Here is a 21,617-nt window from a genome sequence, read left to right on the forward strand (position 1 = left end):
CTACTCTACGAGCTGTCCCTACCACAGCTGGAGATGCCGACATTGGAGGAAGAGGTGATGGAGTCATTCATCAGCTCCACACTCCTGGATCCCTGAATGATAAGTTTATTCAAATATGTGTAACTGCATAACTGCATAAGAGGAACTAGAATGTGAGTGTATGACCCTGTGTCAACATATCTGCTTAGGCCTCATTATGATGACGGCATGCTACCAATGAAAGTACTAAGAATATAAGAATACCAATGTTTGATTGTGTAATCTTACTCAGGGATGATTACTGAAGTATGATACTATATTACTGAAGTTTATTTTGGATGATACAAAGTTTTATCACTGCATAAAAGGGGTAATTGTGTAAGGCCTACGAGGTAAAGTAGGTTGGGTAGTGGGAATCCACAACAAGAAGTACTACTGTGTCCATAATCAAGTATGAAAATGATGAGAATGATTAAGAGTAACAATGTGAAGTATAGAGTGATTTACTGGTTTTGATCTATTGATATATTTGATTACTATACTGTTTTACTGTTTGGATGTATTATATTTATGAGGTCTTGTAACACTGAGAGTTGAGGGACAGAGAAAGTTCCTTAAAAGGACTTCCCTAAAAGCACTTCCTTATTTCTTTAGAAGCTTAGCCGCTTAGCGGCTAACCTAGAATGACTACTTAGCTACCTGCTTAGATTAGCCATGGTTCTGATCACCTGCTCAAATACACAAACAAAGATGATGTCATATGGGAGGAGTTTTGGATCAGAAACAGAGTCTAAGAAGAGCTTCCCGGAGCAGTACATCGGTCATTCCCCGCTGAGGAGCGTTAAAACCTGAAGGACCGGAGCAGGAAGGAGTGTGTTGGATACCTTACCCCGGGGTGAAACTGGAGCTCTCATAGTCTGGTGCCCGAGAGGTAGTCCGTGGCCGGAGCCCAAATCCTGACTCACGGTCTCGCCGCTGGATTGCAACAGAGGATCAGGCAAAGCTGTCTCCAGGCGAGCTACACGAGACCGAAGGCTAAGCTGTCTCCAGGCGAGCTACACGAGACCGAAGGCTAAGCTGTCTCCAGGCGAGCTACACGAGACCAAAGGCTAAGCTGTCTCCAGGCGAGCTACACGAGACCAAAGGCTAAGCTGTCTCCAGGCGAGCTACACGAGACTAAAGGCAAAGCTGTCTCCAGTCGAGCTACACGAGACTAAAGGCAAAGCTGTCTCCAGGCGAGCTACACGAGACCAAAGGCTAAGCTGTCTCCAGGCGAGCTACACGAGACTAAAGGCAAAGCTGTCTCCAGGCGAGCTACACGAGACTAAAGGCAAAGCTGTCTCCAGGCGAGCTATATGAGACTCAAGGCAAAGCTGTCTCCAGGCGAGCTGTACGAGACTCAAGGCAAAGCTGAGTCACTCTGCGGGAATCAGAGACCCTCGGCCAGGGGAGCATAGCGCCGGCCCTTTACCACAACCGTGGCGGAAAGAGGAACCGGCTTCACTCGACGGAGCGAAACTGGGACTTCTCTAAATTTCAGAGATAAGTAGATTAGGCAGAGGAGGGAAAGAGGTAAAGTTTTATTCTTTTCTGATTTTTATCATTTTTAACTGAAGAGTTCAACTGAAGTGGGTAAAGGAAGTCAAGGGAGGAACTATGGGACGTGGACTGTTAACAGCGGAGTGAGTCTAATCGACACCAACCTACACAGGACCTTTTTGGAAGAAGCTCACAGGGTGAGACCCTGCAGGCTGAGGTCCATACCTGTTAGACAGAGGGTTGGTCCGGGCACCTGTACAGGGCCTGAATTGCCGGGAGACAAGTGGGAGGGCCTAACACTATCCTGAAAGGTATTTAACTCCTGCTCACCTTGGACCAGGACTAATACATTTGGGATTGAGTGAGTGGTGAAACCTCGTTAACTGATCGTCAGGTGGGAGGGGCTGCTACCCTGCTAGTCATCAGTAATCACAGAATCTGCATTTATATCGATCACAGAGCGACAGCCTTTGCGACAGCCTCCTGACATGAAGACGCTTGACACAAAGATGAAGGAGTCTATCTGTGGACTCCATCGAGGAAGGCCTGAAAGGAAGGCCAAACTAGAAAGTATCTTTATTCTACTACTTTGTTTTTTCACTACTCTGAGTGTACTGAGTGCTACCTAAATCTTGTATTTCCCACAAATCCTCTCTCTCTATACCGGCAAACATCACAATGTGCTTCCTCCCCATTCCTGTTATTTCATCCATCAGGAGGACACATCGACGCTACACCCCCTCAAGGTTGATGACATTAGCAGCTCTTTCCCTCTACCTCTCACCAACACTGCTACCTTTCCTCCCAAACCCACTGTGCTACACCTGGTCTCTGGTTTATCACATCCAAGCGGGCAACCACCTGCCCCCTCGATCCTATCCCCTCCCCCTTTCTCCAATCCATCTCCAAAGACCTCCTTCCGTTCCTTACCACCTTAATCAATTCCTCTCTATCCACAGGATCTGTCCCAGCTGCCTTCAAGACAGCCAGAGTCAAGCCTCTTCTCAAGAAACCAACTCTTGACCCGTCTGCTGTCCATAACTACAGACCGGTATCCCTTCTCTCCTTCTTATCTAAAACCCTTGAGCGTGCTGTCGCTAACCAACTGTCTCACGACCTCCTTCAAAACAACCTCCTTGACCCTCATCAATCTGGCTTTAAGGCTGGGCACTCTACTGAGACTGCTCTCCTTGCTGTCACAGAGGCCCTCCACTCTGCTCGAGCTCCCTCTCCTCTGTTCTCATTCTTCTGGACCTGTCCGCTGCGTTCGACACAGTAAAGCACCCTCCTTCTCTCCACCCTCTGAAAATTGGGCATCTCTGGCTCTGCACTCTCCTGGTTTGCATCCTACCTGGCCGACCGCTCATACCAGGTGACATGGAGAGGATCGCTGTCCTCTCCACGAGCCCTCACCACTGGGGTCCCCCAGGGCTCTGTCCTAAAGCCCTTATTGTTCTCCCTCTATACCAAATGTCTTGCCTCTGTAATTTCCTCACATGGTTTCTCCTACCACAGCTACGCAGATGACACTCAACTCTTTCTCTCTTTCCCCCCTGTTGACTCACAGGTGGCAAAATGTGTCTCAGCATGTCTTGCAGACATGTCTGATTGGATGTCAGCCCACCACCTCAAGCTCAACCTTGATAAGACTGAGCTGCTCTTCCTCCCAGGGAAAGCCTGCCCTCTCCAAGACTTCTCCATCACAGTAGAGAACTCTACTGTGACCTCCTCCCATACAGCCAAGAACCTTGGGGTGATCCTTGACAACCACTTATCCTGTGTGGTGAACATCACAGCGACAGCACGCTCTTGTAGATTCTTCCTCTACAACATCAGAAGGATACGTCTATTCCTCACCAGAGAAGCAGCACAGCTTTTGGTCCAAACACTTGTGATCTCTCGCCTTGACTACTGCAACGCACTCTTGGCCTCCACCATCAGGCCTCTGCAGCTCATCCAGAACGCTGCCGCCCGTCTGGTGTTCAATCTCCCCAAATTCTCCCATGTCACGCCCCTCCTCCGCACCCTCCACTGGCTCCCGGTAGCAGCTCGCATCAGATTCAAGACCCTGGTGCTCACCTACCGGGCGGCAAAGGGAACAGTCCCTCCCTACTTACATTTACATTTGTGGCATTTAGCAAACGCCTTTATCCAAAGCGACTTACAACAATACAAACAATTGGGGGCTGACCACTTGCAAGCAATGGTCAGCAGCCCCCAAAACCCTGCACAATCAGTCCGCTCTTCCACCTCGGCTGGCCGCCAGGCACCGCCGCCTCTACGTGGATGCAGCAGCCGCACTACTCGGTCACGGCTTTTCACTGTCCTGGCGCCCGCTGGTGGAATGAGCTTCCCGCTGCTGTCATGACTGCGGAGTCACTACCAATCTTCCGCCGTAGATTGAAAACCCATCTCTTCAGGCTCCATCATAACAGTTCCTCCTAAAGACACCTCTTCACCCCCACTACCCCCCTGTACTAACCCTAACCCTAAAGACCTCTTCACCCCCACTACCCCCCTGTACAAGTTTTTCGCCTGTTAAAAAAAAAATGAAAATCTTCTTCTGGCATTGTGACTGCCAATGGCCCCTGGTCTGAGCATTGATTACTTTATCTTACGATGACTGATGGATAGATGATTCACTTACTGAAACAAATGTGTAAGTCGCTTTGGATAAAGGCGTCTGCTAAATGCCATAAATGAAATGAATGAAAATGAAGGGTGGGTGCATAAGCACTGAAGAGAGTGGCACACTGCTTCTCAAGGAGAGGGAGACGGATTGACATAAGTCTTTCACTTTTATGGCCGTTGGTGTCTCTGTGAGATTTGGCAGGAGGCAGTTCTTTATGGCAAAGTCCACACCATGCTGGTGTTGTCTTTCTGGGGGGTATCCCTTCCAAAAAAAAGGTGTAGCCTTCACCTTCCTCCCTGATTGAGCCTTGTCCACCCAGGAGTCTCGTCTCACTTAGAGCAGCGATGTCAATGTCATATCGCTTCAGATCTGCTGTGATAAGCGGAGTCCTTCATCTGGGCCTGTCGGTGCTGTGGCTGGAGTCCAAAAGAGTCCTTATGTTCCATGTTGCGAGTCTTAAAGGTACATTTGTTTTATTTTTTTTTAAATGACTAGGCGGAATGTCCTGATAGGTGTGGTAGCCTATCCAGGAGAATTAGAGTGGGCAATGTTTAGGTCGCCTTCTCTAGACCTTTCCCCAGCTGGGGTGAGCAGTGTGGATCCTTAATAGGGCTGGTCAGACACACAGGGGTCTGCCGGAAGCAGCTGCCACTCAAACACCACAGCTGCAGTAGGCTGCTGGAGCTCCAGTCTTTCGGAAGACCGCCTATGGACCTGCCAGCACTTGCTTTAGGGGTGTGCTCCCCTAGCCTTTGTCCTCCTGGACTTACCCACAAGGCAGCGGGACAGTGGTTGGCCGATGCCAGGCCTGCGCATCGCACCTCTGGGGACCACTGCAGCTCCGAGATCCCCAGCCAAGTTAGCCTGGGGCCGCGAGGATACCCAGTTATCTGCAAGGAGGCCTCGCAGGAGTCTTGGTGCAGGGGAGGCTGTGTACTGGCAAAGGAAGACGCACAAAGCTGCTTCCTGGTTCACAACAAGGGCTAGTCAGCAGCAGCGAGCTGTAAGTGGGAGGGTTGCAAGCAGGTGGGAAGTAGGCATACACCTTCCCTCTAACTACGCACTACTGCACTAGACGCACCACAACACCCTGTGTGCCTGACACACACACAAAGCGCATATAGGAAAGCGCATATACACTATCTTTTCTGTTTATGGAAGTGGATTGAGATTTACACTCACTGGACATTTTTTTAGGAACACCTGTACACCTTCTCATGGTGGAGGTGGTGTTATGGTGTGGGAAATGTTTTCTTGGCACACTTTGGGCCCATTAATACCAATCAATCATTGCTTGAATGCCACAGCCTGTTTGAATATTGTTGCTGACCATGGGCATCCCTTCATGGCCACTATTTACCCATCTTCTAATGGCTACTTCCAGCATGATAATGCCCCATGTCACAAAGTAAAAGTCGTCTCAAACTGGTTTCATGAACATGGCAATGATTTCAGTGTTCTTCAGTGGCCTTCCCAGTCACCGGATCTGAATCCAATAGAACACCTTTGGGATGTGGTAGAATGGGAGATTCACAGCTTGAAAGTGCACCTGAAAAGTCTGCAGGAATTGCGTGATGCAATCATGTCATCATGGACCAGAATCTCAAAGAAATGTTTCCAACATCTTGTGGAATCAATGCCACAAAGAATTGAGGCTATTTTGAGAGCAAAGGGAGGCCCTACCCAGTATTAGTATAGTGTTCCTCATAAAGTGTTCGGTGAGTGTATATGAGATTTGTATGAGACCACTTGGGACCACTACTGAAACTCCCCCAAGACACACACACAGACACACATGCGTCTCTTTCTCTCACCTCTTTGATGGTCTCCTGGTTTGAGAATATGCTGATGTCCTCCACCGCCTGTATTAGCAGATCTAAGAGAAAGACAAAAGGAGAAAATGTGTGAAGTGTGTGAATGAAGAATAAATTGAGACATGTTCTGCCAATGAATGAACAAATGAATAGGACAATCAACTCAGAGAGTAAACACACTTTACACAGGACAGGCATCAGACCGTTAAAGACTGTGTGGAGATCAGGTGTCACATTTTACATCACCCCTCTGAACTCTGATCTTTCTCCCTCCCTCTCTCTCAATTGAATAGGCTTTATTGGCATGCATGAAGAAAAAAAAGTGTGTCCATTGTCAAAGCAGATATCGCATACTATATTACAACAATAACATTCAGAAAATCACGACATATGTAATGATATCCATTGTGGTAATAATGATGGAAATAATTAAATACATTGTAAATCAAATATGTCCACTCAGGCAAACTTGCCAGATGTCAGAGACCTGACACTACAACACAAAAAGTCCAGGTTTATAAAATAAGGCAATGGTGGAGAATTAAGCTTCTGTCTCTTCAAGCTCTTCATTCTTCAAGCTGTGAGGAAAATGCCCTGTGAGTATCTTTTGTCAGTGAGCTTTACCTCTGATATATAACTGTGTTAGAAAGTCCACAGCCAATCCTATGGACAATAGGAGAACTTCATCCAGAGAAAAGCTGTGTTGAAACTCTGATTCTGATGACATTCAACAGTGTAGGGAAACTGGTTCACCAGCTGGCGACCTAACTGGCAAGCTCCCAGTCTTAGTGAGGGGAATAGTAAATCTACCTCTTAGCCCTGATACCAGGCACATGGCCAGAGAGAGGTTTTAGAGAATGTTCAAACGGAAGCTGCAGTGGGTGTATCAGAGTTGGGGTCAGTGGAATTTCTGTTCAGTCAATTGTCAAGTGCCTGCAAGTTTGAGCAAGTGTTCATTGTCTGGCACATCAAAATAATGATGTATATGAGGGTATAGAAAGAAGCTTCAACACAGAGACACTAACAGCCATCGATCATTCATAAGACAACCAATATTATCCAGAACATAATCCATCCAGAACGACTTACTACTCATAGTACCAATTTGAGAGTTTTCTGACCTATGACGTATTTCACCTGAGCAAAGGTCAGTAGTCTGTGTGTCTGAGGGACCTTCTCTGTTGTTTGTTCATTAAAATCAATACCAATCAGGAAGCAACCAGTACAACATAGAGCTGACTCTGAAACCATAAAGTTATTGAATGTGTAGGTAAAACATAAGGTGGTGGAGCAACTTTGTCAGAGTGACACGCTGTAGTGGGCTATTGTAGAGGTTTTGGCCACAGCACAAGTATATGAGTCACTCAGTACTTAAGAAACACCATTTCCAACATTATCTGACAAGTTAAACATTGACAGTTTGACTGATTGATCTGCACAACACACAAGCATTCCCAGGGACTGATTAGCTAAAGTCATCACCAGTTTCTATGGGTTAAACTGAATCCATTTGGGTGAACAGTCCAGGTTAGCTCTAATGCTTCACCCGACAGGTAAACACAATCCCACGGCAGGATGGTGGTACACAGGCAAAAAGCATTCAGGCATCAAATAATTGTACTGTTCCAAGTCACAATCTGAACTACCTAAATCTAAATGTACTGACAGTACTACTGTCAGATGAGTAAACTTGGTCAAATTGCTCCCCAAAATGGTTCCAGCTTATTTCTATCAAAGAAGTATCAATTAAAGACTGGGAGATTCTAGATACACTAGATACATTACATTAGCTCACTAAAAACCTCACCAAAAGCTTTCAGTGGGTCACAGTGAGAGGATATTTGAGAGACCTCTCAGACTGGGCTGGATTGTGTGGAGGAAGGACTGGACGAACCCAGACATGAAGCCCACTCCCGTGTCCAGCTCAGGGGTCTTCTGATACTGGGGCTGGGTCACACCCAGAGGGGTGTGTCTATTGGGGCAGGGCTCCAGAGCAGGCTGAGCCCCAGGAGCAGTGCCCCTACTCAGGCCCAAACCATCCCAGCATGGCCCCCCAGCCTCCACCTCCATACACTCCCACATACTCCCATTACTGCAGCTGAAACAGACTGGGGAAGGCTTGGCAGAATAGAGCAGAATGAGGAGCGATCACCTCATGGCACTATCTCTATCTCACTGATGCTGGGCATGGAAACACACAAAGCAGAGAGACTGGATTGATCACAGTAGTATGCACGCACACGCACACACACAAACACACACGTGTGCGCACACACACACGCACGCACACGCACACACACACACACACAGAGTAAATGAAGAGATAATAGAGAAAGAGTACAGGCTCTAGAAAGGAGAACTGGTGTTGTAGGCCTACAGTGGTTATGAAAAAGACTGTGATGATGGGACAAACATTAATGGTGGTTAATACATGTAGCATTATTATGACAGTCAAGGTGAAGCATTATTCTTACTTACTAGTAACATGGCCTACTATCATTCATGAGTACTGTACATGTTTTTATATGTATAAATATTGGCACATCTACAGCTTACGGATTTGAAAAGTGATGACATTTTCAAAATGTCAAAAAATTCAGTGTCAGATGATCACATGACAGGTCACCACAAACATGAAATCATTTGATAACTTAACGCACTGTATTCTACAGTAGTCAGGGTATTGGGCAATGGGCAGTGTACAGACTTCAAACATTGTACATCATATCTGTTTAGCCAAACAGAGACAGGGCAGGCAAATATAGGAAGGTGAAACCGGAGACTAGTCTGCTTACTAAGGACATACTTACTGTGACTGAACATACATCACCCTACATAACCTCCAAACACATGTCACATTTAATGATGGTTTGTTACACTCAGTACATTGCATTTCTTTCTCCATGTTTGAAACACTGGAGAGAGAGAGAAAACACTAAAAGCTCTCTATTCCCACAATGTAAACAAAAGCTGTTCATAGCAGAGAGAAGGGGGTGCTTGGCTCCATTGTACACACTCTTGGAGCACACAGCCAGTCCTGCAGTCCAACACTCTACCAACGACTTGACCTACACTACAGCTCCGGGATCAAACTCTCACAGAGCAGAGAGTTCTACTACTATCCCTCTCCCTGTGTGAGTGTGCAGGAGAGGGAGAGAAGGAAGGAGAAAAGAGGAGACAGGAGGGGAGTTAAAGTAGAGAGAGGGGAGAGGAGAGTGAAAGAGGATAGAAGATAGAGAAAAAGTGGGAATGTACCTGTTGTACTGTCAGTTGAGCCAGGACAGGTGAGCCAGGGAAGCTGAAGTGTGTGTGTGTGTGTGTGTATGTGTGTGTGTGTGTGTGTGTGTGTGTGTGTGTGTGTGTTTCTGGTCTACACAAATAAGTGTGTGTGAGTGTTCCTCCCTTGAGAAACCTGATATAGATGGAGGGATCACTGGAGGGAGAAAGGGAGGGTTTATACAAAGACAGAGAAACAGAGAGTGCTGTGGAAAGGATGGGGAGGGTGGGAGCAAAACAAATAGTTTGAGGGGGGTGCTTGCTTAGCAGTTAAAGGTTAGCAAACAAAAATGTTTTTAATTTCCTGTCAAAAATCAAAGTGGTCAAGAAGTGGTCAAGAAAATGTCTATGAGCTTCAAAGTGCATACTAAAGTCAGTTTGTGGGGGGACATGCAGCGTTCGGCCTGTAGAGGGAGCTACAGGACCGTGGCCAGGGTTATGGAAGCGAGGCTTCGTTGCGCACCTGTTGCGAATGAAGCCTCGTTAACGAAAGGGTTTAAGATGTGTGTGCCTCTGCTTTCGGGAGGAGGGCTGGAAAGCCAAAGACTGGAAAGTCAAAAACAATAGAGCGAAATAAACTACCATTCCCTCATCCCAACACTGCGTCTGCCTCTGTGTGTTACGAACATTGTTACACAGTTTGAACATCATTTTTAGTCACTCTGGAAAAAAGAGAAGGAAGTGTTACTGTATGTCAGATAATGTTTCGAGAAAACTGGCCCTGTTTTTTTTTAAATAGTTTCAGTGGAATCAAATGACTGCCCTGTCCATGACACAGGCTCCCTTGAGAAAGAGTTATGTTGACCTCATATGGGACTGGATAAATAAAGATTAAACTAAATAAAAACAGGCTGGTGAATTAGAAAGAACACTAGGGCGTAGTTTGGGTGTGCGTACTATTGTAGTTGTTCTATTTCACTTTCTTATCTGTCTCATGTAGTTGACAAGGACGGTGCACAGTCATCATTTCATCATTTAACAGTGCGGGAATAAGCTCTAGTGCCAGTATTCATCTATGACCAGTAGCAGACTGGCCATCTGGAGCACCAGGAGAATTCCTGGTGGGCCGGTCTGTTGTGTGTGGTGACCGATGATAATGATGATTTTGTGTTTTATGTGGCTGTTTTTATGTGGCTTGTGAGCCAAAGACACATTTCCATCCCTGGATGGACAATACAGTCGTATCGTATCTAATCTAATCAATTCAGGAAGTGTTTTGAAACTCCAATTCAATTCCAAATTTTCAATTTAAAGTAGTGTGAATTTAAAGTAGTACTGAAGACATTCACCCATTTTAATATACTCATTCAATTATGTAAAACTGTAAAGAGCAAGAGTTTTGTGTTTCATGTACAATTTATCAACCTTCCAGTCATTGTTCATTTTGAACCATTTCATTCAGGTGTTAATTGTATTCCTATTGGTTAAAGCTAGATTGGTGGCTACCTTACATGGCTGATTTTATTTGAGATAATTAGGGCACCTGCCATTTTAAATAGATGTGTTACTAATGCTTTTCAGTTGATTTTTCTTTACCAAGGTGAGCCACAGGATTTTAGCTGCTAATGTTTTGTTGTTTTTACTTGCGCTGCATTTGCAATTTAAAAATAAATCTACTATTTATGAATGTTTATAGTTCAGGTCTGATATGACTAGATAATACATGTTTTTAGATAAGACATTTTATAAAGATTATGATAAAACAGTGAAATCAAATGAGCAGCTAAAGTAATCTCCCATGATGTCCTTATATCAACAGTTAAACACAAACAGTATCATATCCTCCTCACAGTAACACCTCAGGCAGGTCAGATACACATTAACCCAAACCACAGGGGCCATCTCATCACAGACTGAGGAAAGAATCAGAGCCAATACAACAGGCTTTGCCTACTACTCTTACTGCTCCATCATTTGTCTTTGATGCAATATGAGACTATGTAAATGTTCATCATAAAAAAAACATTGACAGGAGTAATGGATCTTTTATTGAGGAGCGCACACATTACCAGTAGCTGAGAGGTTGAACTGTGTCTAGCAACAGGGACAAGAGCAGAAACGCTCTGTGCCCAGATCATGATAATGACACAGAGGGTGTTTTTAGTGAGTCCTTACCTGTGAGAGGTTCATTGTGCTTCTGAAGCAGTCCAAACTGGAGAGGGGAATGAAGAGCAAGTGAGAACAAGACTGTTGTCGATACTGAGGTGGCATTAAATATGTCAATCAAACAAAGACTAAATTTTGCACTTGGCATCCCCTCTACCATAAAAATCTGAAATGTTGCATTTCCTTCCTTCAAAAACACCAAACTAAACACTAAGGGGGTTGTTATGCGAAGACTGTCGTGTGGAACCAATAACGGCACAGGGAGCGGTATTGCCAGAAGGCGTCTTTAATTATAATAATAAATAGGGAACAGGGGGAATGGGGACGAGTGGAGAATCCGAAGAGAGTAGTCCAGGGTCGGTCCAGGGTCGGCAGGAGAACGGGTAGTCAGACAGGCAGGCGGTCGGGCAGGCAGACGGGTAGTCAGACAGGCGAGAGGTCCAGTAACAGGCAAGGGGCTAGGTCCGTGGGAGGGTCGACAAGGGGGAACCAAGGAGGTTGGGACTGCAGGAGGGGAAACACAGGAGACAAGGGGTGAGGCAACGACGAGGAGACGGAAAACACTGGAGGGCTGAAGCGTAGCGATGAGCATACTCAAGAGGTTACCGTATGGTCACAGTACGTTCTGGCACTGGACTGAAGCTTAGGCAGGGTTTAAGTAGGCCGTTGATTGGGGATGGGTGCGTTGATTGGGGATCGGGTCCAGGTGCGCTGTCGACTGGGAAGACGCTCCAGTGATGACCACCGCGGCCTCGAGGTGGTGCCAGAGGGTCGGTTAGGAGGGGGAACCGTAACAGGGGTAAGGGCAAACTGAATCGAGCACAGCCAGTGTAACTTTTAAATTACATATCCTATCTAATTTGAAAGTTACACTGGCTGTGCTCGATTCAGCTGCTTCTCAGTGTTTGTCACATACACAGTTCCCAATAATCTGTCTATCACTCCCTCCCTCCGATCCCTAGCTCAGCGTTTCCCAACCGCTGTGCCGCGGCACACTAGTGTGCCGTGAGAGATCGTTGGGTGTGCCGTGAGAAATTATCCAATTTCACTTTTTTTTAATTAACATTTATTAATAATTATCTGCAAATAATATGCCATTGTCGAGTGTCTGTACTGTAATATAGTGACTGGCAGAGTAATGTAATATTCGTCCGGGTGGCAGCAGGTAGGTAATTGCCTCGTTCCTTCTTAGAGACAAGAGGATTAGTGACGCATGAGACAGGTCGTGGTGACAGTGATGGAGAAGTTTTTAAAAAGGAAAAATGCAAACTCCGAACTGGGCCCTGGACAAGATTCTGACCCAGGTAAAGGCCCTAGTATGAGTGGTGGTAAAAAGAAAGCAAAGACGGTGAGCTTGAGGCAATACAGCGAAAGCTATCTTTCGTTCGGATTTACTTTCACCGGGGATGAGACGACATCGACTCCATTATGCTTGGTGTGTGGCGAGAAGCTGTCCAACAGCGCCATGGTGCCAAGCAAGTTTAAACGCCATCTCCAAACGAAACACCCGTCGCTTCAAAACAAACCGATGGACTATTTTGTTCGCCTGCGTGAAAACACAGAGAAACAGGCAACTTTTATGAGGAAAAACCACAAAGGTAAATGAGAAAGCCCTCAAAGCTAGTTACCTAGTTGCTGAACTCGTAGCTAAATCAAAAAAGTCCCACTCTGTGGCAGAGACATTAATACTACCTGCCTGCAAAGCCATTGTCAACGAGATGCTCGGCCCTGACGCGGTTAAAGACATAGCTAAAGTCCCGCTCTCAGATAACACAATTGCCAGGCGTATTGATGACATGTCTACAGACATCGAAAGTCATGTTTTGGGAAAGATACGCATCAGTAGGAAATTTGCGTTGCAACTTGATGAGTCTACGGATATTATTGTATCAGGCTACAGAGTGTCATTTTGTAAAATTTTTGGTTGGTGGTGTGCCGCAAGATTCTTTCAATGTAAAAAATGTGCCGTGGCTAAAAAAAGGTTGAAAAACACTGCCCTAGCTAACCTCCATAAACCAATTATTGTACATGCTAATCCCTTAATATGCCCTGAACCATTTCGCAGAAGCCACAGCTGTGACCTTTGATCCAACTGTGTCCTCCAGACACCTGCCAGGTGAGTGGGTATGTTGTCGATGATTTCCTGGGCTGGTGGCTTGTTCTAATAGAGAAGTCAGCCAGCTTTCTACTCCAATCCTGGTCTGAATCATAGTGGCTCTAGCTGAAATGTCAGCAAAAGTCTTCTTTTAAGGTCCCCCATCTTTGCCTTTTTCAAATCGTATGCAGCCTACATACGAAGGTTTGAGTCATAGGCTTGACAATGAACATCTTCCGCACTTAACCTCCTGTTCCTAACCAAAGTTGATGAAATAATCTACATCATGTTAATTACCGTCATCATACTTCCTATTACTCAGTAATATCATCTCCCACATCACCTCTGCTAAAACCACAAATTAGCTTTAGTTTGGCTAAGCTCTCAAATTCAGAATTCTAATAGGTGCCTGCCATGTTAGCAACAGGTCGCTCATATATGATTCTATGAATCACAGTGATTCTACTCAATGACTAGACTCTAACAGTTTGTCTGTACATCTTTGGCTCTGCCCTGGAGCCTGTTTGTGAAACACCCACCCATCCAAGCCATCATTATGTAAGAAAGTACACAGAGCAAAAAAAGCTGAAAAGCAGTGCTAAAGTGAAAATTCATATTTATTGATGAATTGACATGAATTATCAATGGCAGAAACTAGGCAAAATATATACAGTGCCCTCCATAAGTATTGGAAAGAAGAAGCATTTTGTCTACTCCAACAGTTTAGATTTGAAATCGAGCAATTACTATGAAGTTAACCCTAACCCTAGAGATTCTCAGTTCTCTTTCATTCAATGTCTTTCATTCACTTTTTTATCTTTTTTTCAGATTGGTTTCACCATTTAGAAATTACAAGCCTTTTTATACATAGTCCCTCTATTTCAGGGCACCAAAAGTTGGCTTGACAGGTGTTTCTGGTTAGTCAGGTGTGTTCCGTCACATAATTTGTGCAGGCATAAAGAGAGCTGTCAATGTCTAATATTGACTCTAGGCTTCGCATTTGCCTTTGGAGTCTGTCAACATGAGGACCAAAGAGACGTCAATAAAAGTCAAGGAAGCCATTATGAGGCTGAAATGTCAGAAAAATCTAATCAGAAACATAGCCAAAACTTTAGACTTACCAAAATCAACAGTTTGTGACATCATTAAAAAAGAAAGAAAGCACTGGTGAGCTCAGCAATTGCAAACGAACTGGTAGGCCAAGGAAGATTTCTACAGTGGATGACCAAAGAATGCTCACCATAATTAAGAAAAAAAAACAACAACAACTGTCCCACAGATCAGGAACACTCTCCAGGAGGTAGGCTTGAATGTGTCAGAGACTACCATCAACAGAATACGTCACCAGCCCAACTACAGAGGCTTCACTGCAAGGTGGAAACCACAAGTTATCCTCAAAAAGGATGGTTAGGTTACAGTTTGCTAAAAAGTACCTAAAAAGCCTGCAGAGGTCTGGAAAATGTGGACTTGTGGACAGATAAGAGGAATATTATCATGGACCAGAGTGGTTGTAAGAGGAAAGTTTGTAGATTTACAGCATACCACCTCATCTGTAAAACATGGTGGAGGTGTTGCTATGGTTTGGGCATGTACAGCTGCCACAAGAACTGGCTAACTTGTCAAGTGTACAGAAACATCTTGTCTGCTTAAGTACAAGCAAATGCCTCCAAATTCATTGGATGGCTCTTCATCATACCATAAGACAATGACCCCAAACATACTGCCATAACAACTAGGGAGTTTTTCAGGGCCAAAAAGCGGAAAGCTCTTGACTGGCCAAGTCAATCTTCAGATTTTAGTACTTTATTTGGACATTATATGATTTTTGCCAATACATTGGAGCCCTGAAATAGGGGGAGTATGTTTAAAAAAAGTGCTGTACTTTCTAAATGGTGAACCCAATCTGAAAAATACCCCCATTTAATTAAAGCTGACAATCTCTACTTTGACCCTATAATAATTGTTTGATTTAAAATCCAAACTGTTGGAGTATCGAGCTAAAAGAAGACAAAATGCTTCCTCTTTCCAAAACTTACTGTATACCAGTGTAAGTAATGGGATAATGAAGCATTTTTTTTATTTATTTCAAATCCAAACCTTTTAAGTGTACAGCCAAAAGAACAATTAATGAGGTTAAAGTAGAGATTCTCAGCTTTTATTTGATGGTATTTGTGTACATAATGGTCTCACCATTCTGAAATTACAACACTTTTTATGCATAGTCCCCCTATTTCAGGGTACCCATTGATGGGGCAGATTTATGAAATGCCCAAATTAAGCACTCATGTTTATTATTTGGTCAAAAATCCATTGCATGCAATAACTGCCTGAAGTCTGCGACCCGTTGACCCCACCAGACACTGGGTATCTTCTCTGGGGATGTTCTGCCAGGCCTGTACTGCATCAATCTTCAGTTGTTTTGAGGATGTTTTGCCGTAAGTCTCCTCTTCAGCGAATGAAATGCATGTTCAATTGGATTTAAATCTGGAGATTGACTTAGCCAGACAACAACTTTCCACTTTTCGGGCCTGAAAACATCCCTAATTGCTATGGCAGTATTTTTTGTAGTTTACCAGAACTCTGCAGGCTCTTTTAGGTACTTATTAGCAAACTGTAATCTTTGGTGAAGTCTTCTGCGGATGGTAGTCTCTGACGGATTCACGCCTATCGCCTGTCGTTTTGGGGGTTTTCTTCATTATGGTGAACATTCTTCGGTCATCCACTGTAGAAGTTTTCCTTGGCCTACCAGGCCGTTGGCGATTTCTGAGCTCACCAGTGCTTTCTGTCCTTTTAATGATGTACCAAACTGTTGATTTTGGTAGGTTAAAGGTTTTGGTAATGTTTCTGATTAATTCTTTCTGATATTTCAGCCTCATAATGGCTTCCCTGACTTCCATTTATGTCACTTTGGTCCTCATGTTCACAGACACCAATAGCAGACTCCAAAGGCTTACACAAAGCCTCGAATCTATACTAGACATTGATAGATCTCTTATGACTGCACAAATGATGTGACGGAACACATCTAAAGAACCAGAAACACCGGTCAAGACAAGTGTCCCATCACTTTTAGGTACCCTGAAATAGGGGGACTGTGTGTGTAGAGCCAAAAGAAGAAAAAAAATACTTCACTGTTCCATTACTTATGCAGGGCTTTGTCTGGAGCCCAGGGAGACCTCCGGTGGTAAAACTACAAGGCAGGCCCGTAGCACCCATTCTACCACCAAGGCAAAGCAACAAGATCATAACGTATGAATTAAAATCATGGCAAAAGAGAAACCTGTCACCTTATGTTACATGACATCAGAATATTGATGGGGTGACACTGATGTGTGTTGTTGATAGGGTAAAGTACAGTTGAGATGACATCCCACAGCCCAACCCACCATGGTCCACTAAATGATATTATGGACACTGTACATGTTAACAGGTCAGGTCAAATGACACACTATAGAAAAATAAATACAGTGTATGTTGAACCAAATATAGCCAAATTTCTGTTGTAAAATGGTGATTGTGCCCTTATGTTTAAATCGTTTAGAAAGAGGGATGTATTTTTTACATTAGACAGGGATGCCTTAGGGTGCTTTTAGGAGGAATACATAGAATTATAGTATATATATAGTTATACAGAAATTACTACCTAAAATATACAAGCACAAAGACACAAAAACATGAGGGGAATAAGCCCACAAAATATTCTTCATAAACAAATAGCATATTGGGGTCCATATTTAAAACGATAGATCCTTGGTCTGTAGATTTCAAAATTGTGATTAGAAATGTTCTTGGGAAATTCACGCAATACAATAAAAATGTTCTTCATCTTACAATGTTGTCCAAAAAATTTGCAAATTGGAGAAACAATAATTGTTGAGGTACTGAGCAGTTGGGACAAATCAAACAGATAGTTTAATTACATTTAACAGTTCCACATCATAGTGACTATCAAAGCTAGTGAGGACAGTCTGATCTAGTGAGGCGCTTTTGATGTTTGTTTAAAGTCACGTCGTATCCTACCCTAACATTGCCTGACATGTCGCAACACAGTCCTCATTTGCGTTGCATTGTGCGTTGCATCATAATAACAATTATACAAATGATCTAACAGTAATATTTATGCATTATATACCGTAGATTCTCATCTCCAACCACAGGTTTCAGATGTTTCACATTTCTTATAATCAGCAATAATAAAAAAGAACACTAATACACCAAATACAAATACACCATCAATTCATAAGAAAAATAGATTGGAGTTACAGTGGAAAACAGTGCAAAGAATATTCTGGGGTCTTTTTTGTTTGTTTGTATGTTTGATTGCTTGCCTGTTTATCTTTAGAAATGTTTATAAAAATAAAAAATTTAAACAAATTCAAAACATAGAAGATAAAAAAACACTTCTGTAGCGTCTGGTGCTCTGGTCCAGACCTGATGAGCACGACCTCTCTCCAGTACTTCAATGCTTTACGCTGTGTGTGTGTGTGTATGTATGTATGTATGTATGTATGTATGTATGTATGTATATATACATGTGTGTGTCTGTGTCTGTGTGTATTGTTAGCGTAGTGGTTCTCAACTCCGGTCCTCAAGCTCCGGCACTGTACAGGTTTTTGTTCCAACCAGGTCCTACAAAACAAATAATTTAGTTTTTAAAAACTGAGTGTTGGATTTATGCTGCAGTGCACACAACAACTGATACCGTTTTTATACTGACTAGTCGGAAAGATTAAATAAAGCTAAGCATTCCTTCCCTGTGAGGTGAGCACAACAGAAACAGAGGTGCATTGTAAAGTTAACACACACAGAGACCCGAGGTTGGAACAAGAACCAGCCAACATGGCTAGCACTGAGATCAAAGGCCCAACCCAGCTTTGATTGTGAGCAGCAATGGCAAAGTAACACACACACACACAAAATGGCCTTTCAGTCCTAACAGAGACGAGAGTGGGGAGACACGGACCGGGGCCGAGCACCACTGAGCAAGTGCGAGAGCAAGAGTGGGATTCTGCAGGTAGATAAGCATGTTGAAACTTCAAAACTGTCCTTAAAGCGACCACACATGTGTCATCACCCCCCCCCCCCCCCCCCACATCCCTTTCCCAGTCTGTTGGCTCAGCTGGACCCCAGAGGGACTTGGAGCTCTACTGGGAAGACTGGGAGTTGGGGTTGTCGTTCTTGCTCTCCTGGCTGGAGGGGGCCTTGTTGTTCCAGGGGGAGTGTGCTCCCAGCACAGGCGAGCTGTTGAAACTGTCCTCATCCTCCAGGCCATTCACCCCATCGAACTGCGTGTTCTCCAGCCGGGTGATCAGACGCTCGTCCTCGTCACCAAACTCCCCTCCCATCAGAGTGGGCTCTCCCACCATCATCACGTCCTAGAGGGGACAGCAAGGGCCGCAACACATTATCCCTGCATCATCCCCAGGGGGGGCAGGGCCTAACTGGCCGTCTAACTGGACGCAGGGATGGGGCTGGAGCTGCCGTGGATAGTCGGGTGTAGTGGGCTCTGGACTAGGTGAGACCGAGAGGTTGCCCTGGCCAATCATTTTTTATTAAATAGCAAACTTTGTGTGATTAATGCATATAGACTACTTTGGGGACTGGCAGGGCTCAAATTACATGGACATTGCAGAGAAAGGCTTCAGAGCTTCAGGTAGGCTATCAACTTGTTAGAAACAGTTAGACAATGATAGTGTCCTCTTTCTATGCTTGCCCACTCACAACCAGACACAGCTCTATCTCCCAGGCACCAGATAGGCATCAGAACCCCCAACCTGGATCAACACAGTATCCCATCCAATACAGGACCAACCACAGCCTCTGCTCCAAGGACTGGGGGTTGTGTCACCCTTCCCTATTGGTCAGCAACGGTGGGCATCCCTGATCCTTGAGTGCTGCATCATGGGGGTTTTCATTCCACCTCGGGTCTCATTCACTCACTCAACCGACCAGTGGCTGCTGATCTGCGTGTGAGTCATGTGCTCTGATAGGCTCAGTGATTATAGGTCATATAAGACTTGAATGCATGTCTAACCCATGTGACAAAGTTGCCCCATAACACAGATCCAGAATCAGATTACCCTACCTATTCCTAACCTTAACCATTAGAGGGAGGAGGACACTTCTGACCCTGTATCAGTGGTTAGGGGCAACTTGTGTGTGACCCCGTAGGCCTGTGGCCCTAGAGGACCAGGAAGTGCCAATCACTGGTTTACATCATTGGGTGTCTCTGAACTCTGGCTTTGGCTTCATGAACAAATACTACCTCATCACATCACCATTAACAACATCCCCTTTTACCTAAAGCCTAGCTCCATCCTTACTTCCCCAACTGTCAGTTATTATGTTCCCTAACTCCAAACCCCAGCCCTAGCCTTCCTTCCCTTGTCCCAACCCCCTGTCCAAGCCTTCTTTCCCTAACCCAAAACCCCTGTCTAAGCCCTAGCCCCATCCTAACTCCCCCAGCCCTATCCTAACTCCCTCTGCCCTATCCTAACTACCTCAGCCCTGTCCTAACTCCCCCAACCCTACCCTCACCTGCTTACTGAGGTATATACAGATATAGGTCATGTAGAAGGGATCTGGTACCTGGGTGGAGAGAGCAAAGCTGCTAGCTGGGCTTTTCTTCTTGCTGTTGTTGTTGGTGCCTCCTCCGGCACTCATGGTGCTGCCCCCAGACATCTTCCTTTTCCTCCGCTTGTTGGGCGCCTGTCTCGCTGGCTCAGCTGGAGAGGCAGGGAGAGATGGAGCTGAAAATGTTTGGGTCAGTGTGAATAAACAAATGTATGCAGTGTGTGTGTGTGTGTGTGTGTGTGTGTGTGTGTTACCTGGTGGGGCCACCATCCTCTGCCACTTCTGGAAGAGGCAGGTCTTGAGACAGTCTCTGGGGCTGAGGCTGTAGGTCTTATGCCTGGACATCAGCTCCTGCATGGGCTCCAGAATCACACACAACTGGATGGAAAGAGGGAGGGAAAAGGTGAGAGTGGGAGAGACAGAAAGGGAGAAGCCAAGACACAGTCAGAGAACTAATATCACAAGTCCTGTAATACACACCACTAAGCATGACCATTATATAAAATGCTATCGTCCTAACTTTAAGAATAATCAAATGAATGATTTACTTTTCCCAATCTAACCGTTTGGCAGAGAGCATGGGGACAGTGGGGGCACTTACTCTGAGGTAGTTGAGTGTGGAGTTGGACAGGCCGCATCTTGTTATGTTTTTAGCCAGCTGATCCAGCATCTGGGGGTCCTGCACCTTGGAAGAGAGACAGAGCCAACAACATAAGGGAAGGTGGTTAATAACACCATTGACTTTGGCTAAGTGCATCAGATCAGCATGTGTGTGTGCGTCACTCACGTGCATGGCCAGGATGTTCCTAGGCAAGACCTCTCTGTGCTGTCGTATGCTGAAGTGCCAAGTCTTGATCCTCATCATGTCATCAAACATGAACTCCAGGTACAGACGGCCCTCCACACACACCTAGGCCAGGGGGAGAAGGCAGAGGTCGCACACCTGAGGAATATGGGTCAGGGTTGGGGCATGCAGCCTTCTTCTTCTATGAAGCATTATAGTTCTTGTTGCAAGAGAGGATAGTGGAATATGTATTTGCGAATGGACAGTAGAGGAGAGGGACGGTGGTGGTGGTGCTTCTGTAACTATACCTGTGTGAACATGGGTTTGCCATTCTGAGTGACCATGGTGCACTGGTCACAGTCCAGAGAGAGAAAGTTACTGTGGAAGGACTCTTTGGGGTGCTTCAGTATGTAGAAGAGCTCAGTGGCTCCCCCTTCAAAGATACTCCTGAAGTACCGTGGAATCAACGTCCTGCCAATGGCTGTAAAGACAAACATTGTATTGTTTCAATGGCAAAACAAAAAAATCACATTCAGATGTGTACATGGGCAAAATATTCCCTGAACAACATCCTTGTAAAAATGGCATTATAAAATCCCTTTCAAAAATACCATGTCATCAGTTGAATTCTAAAGGTAGGCGAAAGAACAGTCTTACTGTATCGTTTGGGTCCATCCTCCAGGCAGAAGGTGACGGTGAGCATGGCATCATCCTCGAAGAACTCTGTGGTGAAGGCATCCCACCAGAGGTTATCACAGTCCTACCAGGGCACAGGGGAGACAACATTAAAACACTATGTAGTCAATCAATCAATCAATT

The 21,617-nt window shown here is 44.9% G+C and overlaps 1 protein-coding gene across 9 annotated transcripts in view; it reads right to left on the reverse strand.

Moving 5' to 3' along the window:
* Positions 1 to 17,042: 17,042 nt before the first annotated feature.
* The window catches only part of LOC310823798 (LIM domain-binding protein 1-A-like), a gene marked incomplete at its 3' end in the record, with an annotated part of 37,551 nt that continues 32,976 nt past the window's right edge, over positions 17,043 to 21,617 (reverse strand). For 2 of the 9 annotated variants that reach the window (XM_083696657.1, XM_083696660.1), the window contains exons 6-12: positions 21,456 to 21,558; positions 21,107 to 21,279; positions 20,802 to 20,924; positions 20,616 to 20,693; positions 20,269 to 20,392; positions 20,030 to 20,190; positions 18,586 to 18,816 (exon numbers count right to left, since the gene is read on the reverse strand). In XM_083696657.1, the coding sequence (XP_083552783.1) occupies positions 18,586 to 18,816; positions 20,030 to 20,190; positions 20,269 to 20,392; positions 20,616 to 20,693; positions 20,802 to 20,924; positions 21,107 to 21,279; positions 21,456 to 21,558 (993 nt within the window). Of the gene's footprint in view, positions 18,071 to 18,585; positions 18,817 to 20,029; positions 20,191 to 20,268; positions 20,393 to 20,615; positions 20,700 to 20,801; positions 20,925 to 21,106; positions 21,280 to 21,455; positions 21,559 to 21,617 lie in introns of those variants that run through there. The other 7 variants (XM_083696658.1, XM_083696661.1, XM_083696656.1 and 4 more) reach the window with 5 other exon arrangements.

This window comes from Argentina silus (assembly GCF_951799395.1).
Source record: "Argentina silus genome assembly, chromosome: Y".
NCBI lineage: Eukaryota > Metazoa > Chordata > Actinopteri > Argentiniformes > Argentinidae > Argentina > Argentina silus.